The 8453-nt window shown below is 37.2% G+C and overlaps 1 protein-coding gene across 1 annotated transcript; it reads left to right on the forward strand.

Annotated features, from left to right (window-relative positions):
* The first annotated feature begins 2085 nt into the window (after window positions 1–2085).
* On the forward strand, window positions 2086–4782 carry LOC141718522 (uncharacterized). Its single transcript, XM_074520903.1, has 2 exons — window positions 2086–2622; window positions 4759–4782. The coding sequence occupies exons 1-2, from the start codon at window positions 2086–2088 to the stop codon at window positions 4780–4782; spliced, it is 561 nt and encodes a 186-aa protein (XP_074377004.1).
* The last annotated feature ends 3671 nt before the right edge of the window (window positions 4783–8453 follow it).

The following is an 8453-nucleotide window of genomic DNA, read 5'->3' on the forward strand; positions in this document are numbered from 1 at the left end:
TCATTGTTAATCTCGTTTAATTGTTTGAGGGAATATATCCGTGATTTTATCATTAGAGGTTCCCTAAGCTATTCATAATATATTTTATTCCTTTAACAATCCTCTTTTATAATCCTTGGATTTAATTCCTTCAATCTTAACGCCTTATACTTAATTTTTTCGGTATTTGGTGGATTTTCGGGAAAAATTAAAGTGCTCATTTTCGAATTCTGACGACCTTTACATAAACTCAAGTTCATTATTGAACACTAATACGTACTCAAAATTTTCATAAAAGAAAAACTATATCTACTCTTCTGATAATATTTCACAATCAACAAAATTTACTATTCATCAGGGTTTGAAATAGTTACAAAAGTTGGGGTTATTATAAAGCATGTTAAAGCAAATGGGTTTGGTAGAAAGTGACATGATAAAGAAGACAACGACATTGGTAGGATTCAGTGGAGAGACTAAACGCACAATGGGTGAGATTATGTTGCCTACATATGCACAAGAAGTTAATCTTTTGAAGAAATTTTGCATAACTGAAGTCGACTCCACATATAACATATTTGTGGGAAGACCTTGGATTCACAATTTGAAGGCCGTCCCGTCAATGTATCATCCAGTGCTCAAATTCTCAACACCATAGGGTACACAAGAAATTTGAGGAGACCATAACACGGCATGAGAATGCTATGAGACGTGTTTGAAGCCACTATCCAATACAACGGGAATGAAGCACCTGTAGCCACAATAACGGGACCTTATAAATTAGCCAAGATCGATTTGAAGATAGTAGACAAACCAATCTTGATAGGAGAAGACTTGTCACCAACAATTGAAGCAAACTTGGTGGAGTTCTTGAAAACCAGGATGATGCATTTGTATGGGAACATGTTGACATCACGGGTATAGATCCTGACATGATAACGTATAAGCTAATGTTGATCCAACTTACACTCCTGTCTAATAGAAAAGAAGAAAGTTTTCCACAAGATAATTAATAACGAAGTAGATAGACTCTTGAAATCTAGGATGATCAAAGAGGTACATGTTCCTGAATGGTTGGCCAATGTTGTTATAGTTCAAAAGAAGAATGGAAAATGGAGGCTTTGTGTTGACTATATAGACATGAAAAAAGCATATCCAAAATATCCTTACCCAGTTTCCCATATTAATGCCATGGTGGACTCTAGAGCTGAACATGAGCTACTTACATTCTTGGACGCATCAAGTGGTTTCAATCAAATACCAATGGAGCCATCTGATTATGAGGAAACAATGTTCATCATTGACAGGGAGATATATTGTTATTCAGCCATGCCTTTTGGATTAAGTAATGCTGGTGCAACCATTTAAAGACTAGTCAACAAGATGTTCAAAGATAAAATAGGCCAAATGATGGAAGCCTATATAGACGACATGGTGGTCAAGTCTGAGAACGCTAAGAATCATGTTCGTGACTCACAAGAAGTATTTGACATCTTAAGATCGTACAACATGAAGCTAAACCCATCCAAATGTAACTTTGCTGTATCTTCTGGAAAGTTTCTTGGACACATGGTTATAAGAAGGGGAATTGAAGCTAGTCCAAAATAAATTATAGCAATTTTTGAGTTGAAGAGTCCATCTAATGTGAAAGACATCTAAAAGCTGACAGGGAGAGTTGCAGCCCTGAATAGATTTATTTCTAGATCTTCAGATAGGTGCAAGCTCTTCTATGATGTCTTAAGAAAGAACAAAAGATTTCAATGGACGGACATACATGAAGCGCACTCAGTGACTTGAAGACTTACCTTACTACTCCTCCATTCTTATCCAAACCATCTCAAGGTGAGGAACTTTATGTCTAACTTTCTATCAATAATCACGCTGTGAGTTGAGTACTTGTCAAGGAGCATGAAGGTGTCAAATCACCTGTTTATTATATCAGAAAAAGCCTAGTGGATGCGGAGATAAGGTACACATCTTTTAAAAAATCAGTACTTGCATTATCCATGACTTCTATGAAGCTATGGCATTATTTCAAGTCTCATAAAACACGTCATGACAAATTTCCCTTTGAGAACTTTTTTTAGTAATCCTGAATTGATGGAAAGGATGGCTAAATGGGTCATCCGTCCAAGTACATATGACATCGTATACGAACATAGAACTACCATAAAATCACAAGCTTTAGCTAATTTTGTGGTTGATTTCAGTCCAATCCAAATTACAACAGCTGACGAGGAGTTCCAACAAGTTGTTTTGAGAGTAGACGTCAAACCATGGACATTGCACGCTAATGGAGCTTCGAACGTGAATGAAACAGGCTTGGGTCTTGTACTAAAATTTCCACAGGGGGATATAATAGCATATTCAATATGCTATGATTTCAAAGCTACTAATAATGAGGTTGAGTTCAAGGCGTTAATCTTCGGATTAACGACTGCTAAAGTCATGAAATTTAGACACATCGACGTAGACTGTGACTCATTATTGATTGTCAATCATGTCAATGGTTCTTATGAAGCTAAAGATCCCAAAATGATTACATACTTAGATGTCACTAAAAAATTGATGAATTATTTTGACACATTCAACATACAACAGGTGCCAAGGGAGAGCAATGTTCAAGCTGGTGCACTAGCTGGTCTTGTGAGTGTTTTGAAAGGTTTCAGTTTGTTGCCCAGTAAAGTAATTGTTTAAGAGGGTTGGATACAATTACCTAACAAATCGATGTATTCTGAAAGTAAAGTAAGAACAAATGAATCAATTAACAGTTTATATTGATATTTGATAAACTATTACAAAACTCTCTTAAGAACAATATTCTTAGGAACTGCTAGGTTACACAAATATTCGAGTTGTTCTCTATCACTTATATTGTGATAACCTATTCTGTGTTTATATACTACACAGCTACAAATCAGTCCTCTATCAATTACAAGATATGTTACAATATAACTCTAATACTTTACATATCTAGATCAAATACTATCCTATAAATCAACACCTTCTGATTTATCTCGCAGCCATGACTTATCATCCAAGTCATTCTTCAACGTAATGCTTTGATCAATGGATTAGTTTTTTAGATTCAACTGATAATGATTTATATATATCAATGTATGATATCGAAGCTTTAAACGGATAATCATATTATAACAGTTGATCATATCCTGATTGTGACATAGATCCTAATCTTCGACTTAGGCAATTCTCAACAATCTCCCCCAATTTATGCTCTGTAGAATAAGCATGAATTCCAATAGAATTGTCCAGTGCCAAAAACCAGATAGACAAAATAAGTAGTGTAATGCTACCTTTGTTTCAGATGTAGATCTTCATATTTCTTGATAGAGTCCACAGTATCTCTGAACAAAAGCTTTAACTCTGTCATCAATCTTTTTCCAGTAAATATCTTCTAACTTTATCTTCAAATTCTTTTCATATTATGTTATGTCAGATAATTGATAGATAGCAGCCCTCAGACTTCTGGTTTGTGCTCTTTATGTCATCATGTCTTCCAATGAAACATAACAAGTTTTTCTTCCATCAGGATTTATAGTTATATGTCTCTGAGTAAGAACATTTTGAATGACTACTTCACCTTTCTTCATGTTGACTTCTTGCCCTCTGAAATTTATGTATTTAGGAACCATCATGTTTATCAAGAATAATCTTCATAACTTTAAGTCTATCTAGATGACCAGCAGTTATTTCCTAATCTGGACTATCAGCAAGTGTGAAGTTCAACAACTTTAAGTTAACAATTTTAGCTTCATGTTATCCTATTTCAGCTCTTATGAATGGTTCAAACAACTTCAACTTCTTAGCTTGTTCTAAACAAGATTTCTTATCTCCCATGGCAATAGAACTAAGTAAACCATCCAACCAATTCCTCCAGGAGTAAAACTCAATTTACCATTACAGTTAAGATCAACAACCTTTCTCCATTTGCATTTGTTTTTTATCTTTGAAAATACTTGAGCTCTCCTTTCTGCTTTTCTTGCAACATCTTCTTATTTGTACTCCTCCATCTATTCCTTTCAGATCTTTTAAGCATATTCTTGTATTCTTAATCTGCTTTATCAACAGCTATTCTGATTTTTCCTTCCTGAGCTCTTTCTTCTCGGTCAAAAATCATTTCTTCTTCCGTGAAGTTTTCAACATTAACAGCTTCACCATAAGTAGAGAGAATATGTAAATTCATTCGAAATAAAATTTCTTCTTATTTAGACTTCACGGAATCAGGAATCACTATCACTCTTTCAGTGTCAGGAAAATCATCAGAATTTATATATTTGAAATCAGGAATTGAACTAGAAGTAACAAAAGCAACTTCCTTGTTAAATCTATCTAATCTATCTAATTTATCCTTATAGACGTGAGTTGACTGTGTCTTCTTTTGGCTTTGAATTCCAGTTCTAGATTGAACTTTCACAGTATCAACTTTTGTAACATCATATATCTCTTTTTCTTCTTTATCACCATCATCATCAGAATTGGTATTTCTCCTCAAAACTGATTCAGGCTGACATTTTTTCTATGATACTATCTCCCCCTTTTTGGCATCTAGACTCTATAGTAGAGAGAAAATATCATCCAACTTGGAATTTGTAGTAATCTGACTAGCTTCCAAAGCTATCAGTTTTTCAGACATTTGATCTTGTTTTGCTTCCAAGCTAAACATTCTCTTAAGCAAACTACTTTATTTATTTTTACCTTTGATATCCACTGAAAGATCAACAAGCTCTTCTATGATTTTGACAATATCTTCCTTGAATGTAGAGACAAAAGAATGCAATCCTCTGACTAAAACTGTAGTGGATTTGATAGATACTTTCATATAAATATTTGAAAACTAATTGAATAGCATGATCAACTAAAGTTTAAGCAGATTCCATATATATCTTTTCACTTGGTAATCACTAGGATTCCATTCATAAGCCCTATGACGTTGTAGATTTGCAGCATGACCTGATGATGAACCAAAAGTAGAAAACTTAGATGCTTCAATACCAGCTTTCAAAATAGCATTATCAGGGTTATCATCATCAGAGTCATCAGAATCATCTTGATCACCAGAATATCTCGATGGAATATCAGAATTAACATCAGATTCGAAAAATATGCCTTTAAGCTTTAAATCAAGAATTAACTTAGAAGGCTTAGTTACCTGTGTAGATCCTGTGAGAAAAGAACCATTAGTACCTAAATCTCTCTTTTCTTTTAAAATAATCTCATCACTTCTCACTCCAGTCATCTCATGACTTTAAAGAGTCAGAGCTTCCTTACAAGGATTAACTAAATCATGTCTCTCATCTACCTCTCCTTTTGCCAGGTAAGGATCTTGCCTCTTTGTAATTATGTTTTTCACTAAATCTTTTCTCTCAGTCTCACATGAAAAGATCAAAAAGAGGTGGTTGAGAAGAGTTGTCTGTGATTATATGAATAGAGGTATTCCTTTGTAAAGGGCTAATCATAGTCATATATGTAGATAAAGTAATGTTTAGAGAGCTTGTACCTTGTGGATTATCAACCGTTGGTATAGCCTTGAGTGGTTGTACCAAGATTGCTTCAATCTTATCTTGAGAAGTGATCAGTACATCTGTTAAACCAAGAATAACTTCATTAGGAATTGTTCTTTTGTCAGGAGTGTGCTACTTGTCAGAAATTGATCCCTTAGTAGAATAACTTCATTAGGAATAGGATCATGGATAACAACATCCAACTCAACAACGTGCTTTTGATGAGCTTTCCTATCTTGTACTGTCTTCATAATGTCATCAACCACATAAATTTGACTTCCTTGAACAATGTCAGGAGTAGTCAGATGTGAGAAAATGTTTGCACCTACACTTTGAGCAGGTTGTTCTTGTGTAGCTGGGGCTTTAACAGGTGCATCTTTACTTTGAGAAGATGGTTCTTGTGTATTGTACCCCTTCTGTGATGATTGAAGTGTGATCTTCATGGATTGAGAAATAGATGAGGTTTTTTCTTTCCACTTGATAAACTTCTGTAGTTCAACTTCCTTAGCAATTTCAACTTCCTTGGCTGCTTGAGTTGTAGAAATTGTCTGATTAAGAATTGTCATAAACTTGTCAGGAATTACTTAAGACCTGTCAGGATGTGACAAAATTTTTTCAGGATTTGAAGATTCCTGATCCAGAGCAATATCAGCCAATACTTGAAGACCATCTGGTTTCTTGTGAATCTTGTCTCCTAATGATAGGGATAGATGAATTCTGATTGTGTAATTAAATATTACATTGATTATACAAGATGTGGGCTGCTAGGCCCAATAAGAAGATGTATGATATTCAGACCAAAAGGTTAACACATTGATCAGGCCTGATGGACCAGATCAGGCCTGATGGAACAAAGAAGGCCCAATACCCTGATTATTAATTAATTTTGTAATTAATTAATAAGGGAGAAAAATAGCTATTAAGATAAGTCCTAGTGGGGATATAAATCCTTGTAGATTGGCCTCCAAGGAACCTCATAGGATAATGAATCAACTTCCTACCTCTTAGGACTCCAAAGTCCATTCTAATTCCGAGACTTGCCCACCAAGTCTCCTATACCAAGTCCAGTTCAATGACTTCCAACATCTATATAAGGGGCCTCACCCCACAAATCAGAACTACATTTTTGGCTTGATTCTCTAATTCTCAGAGATACGTAGGCATCTCGTAAAGGCAGAATTAAGCTACGAAACACGAGAGCAGCCATTAAAGGCCTTGAGCTCCCGAACCTTATTAATAAATACAGCAAATAATAACCTTGGATTTTTACCCATAACATTTGGCGCCGTCTATGGGAAAGCATAACAATTATAGCTATGGAGGAAGGAACACCATCAGGGACAACCCAAGTGATTTCATCCACCGTGGAGATACCTCCTCATTCAACATATGAACCTACCCAAGGGGAAGCCCAGATAGGGGCAACTCAACCTCAGCCACAAGGGACGATTCACCCGGCTATTCAAGGTACGAGTCCCCAAGTTCAACAATTACATGCACCTGTGAATTCTCGATCCATTGGGAATGAGTATTCAACTTTTGTCACCACTAACCCCCCTTATGGGATGCCCCTTCACCCTGAGGTTGGAGGAAGTGGACATGCTAGACGGAATGAAGCACGAGGGCGATCGCCCCCTACATACGAGGTTTGGCTCCTATCCCTGAGGATCAGGAATTTTCTGGTCCTTACACTGAGAGAGACTCTGAATCTTCGGATGATGAAGTAGCCCCAAGAAGGAGACGTGCTGGCAAAGAATCGATGGCTGATGGAAGCCAACGTCCTCAAAGCACCCAAGGGACGAATCCCCAAGAAGTGCAGGAAAGGATCAAGGCTCATGAGGCTGAGATTCAAAGGCTGAGGCACGACTTGGAGGCGCACCAGACCTCCAGACCCCCAGTACCTCCTAGGGGGAGAAATCCTCCTCCTATCATAGACCTGGATGGTCCAGTACGGAGAAGGGCTGTTATCCTAAGGGCTGATCCAAGAAATCTTCTTCCCCTTGGAGATCCTGATGATCCTACTTCGCCCTTCACTGAAGAAATAATGAATGCCCATATCTCAAGGAAGTTCAAGATGCCAACTATCAAAGCTTATGATGGCACGCGAGATCCCGCTAATCATGTTAGAACATTCTCTAATGCACTGCTATTGCAACCTGTGAATGATGTTATTAAATGTCGGGCCTTTCCTCAAACCCTGTCGGGTATGGCTCAAAGGTGGTATAGTCGCTTGCCCCCAAACTCTATTGGTTCGTTCAGAGAATTAAGTCAGGCTTTTATTAAGCAATTCATCAGTGGGAGAGTTCATGAGAAAAGTTCAGCATCTCTTATGAGCATTGTGCAGGGAACAAAGGAATCCTTGCGAGATTACCTGAATCGTTTCACAAAGGAGGCTTTAAAAGTCCCAGACCTTGATGATAAGGTAGCCATGATAGCGCTGTAACAAGGAACTAGGGATGAGTTTTTTAAGATGTCCTTGGCCAAACATCCCCCTGAAAGCATGTTGCAACTCCAGGATAGGGCAGGGAAGTATATCAAGGTTGAAGAAAGCATGAGAAAGACCGTAGTAAGTAATGAGCCCACTGGAGGCAAGAAGCGGAAAACTGATCTAGAGTATATCGCCAAGGACAAGTATCCTAGAACTGAGCAAAACCCTGATTCAAACACCAAGAAGGGAGGACCTGGGCAAAAGTTCACCGAATACGCTAAGCTGAATGCTCCTAGAAGCTAGATCCTGATGGAAATCGAAAAAGATCGAGATATTCGTTGGCCTAAACCCTTGAAGGCTGATCCTGCCAAGCTAGATAAGAGCAAGTATTGCAGATTCCACAAAGATGTTGGTCATGACACCGATGAGTGTAGACAGCTGAAAGATGAAATTGAGTTCCTCATTCGAAAAGGAAGATTGAACAAATACACTGGAGAAGGAGGGGATAGAAGCAACAACGTGAGAAG

The sequence above is a fragment of the Apium graveolens genome, chromosome 4 (genome assembly GCF_009905375.1).
Source record: "Apium graveolens cultivar Ventura chromosome 4, ASM990537v1, whole genome shotgun sequence".
Lineage (NCBI taxonomy): Eukaryota > Viridiplantae > Streptophyta > Magnoliopsida > Apiales > Apiaceae > Apium > Apium graveolens.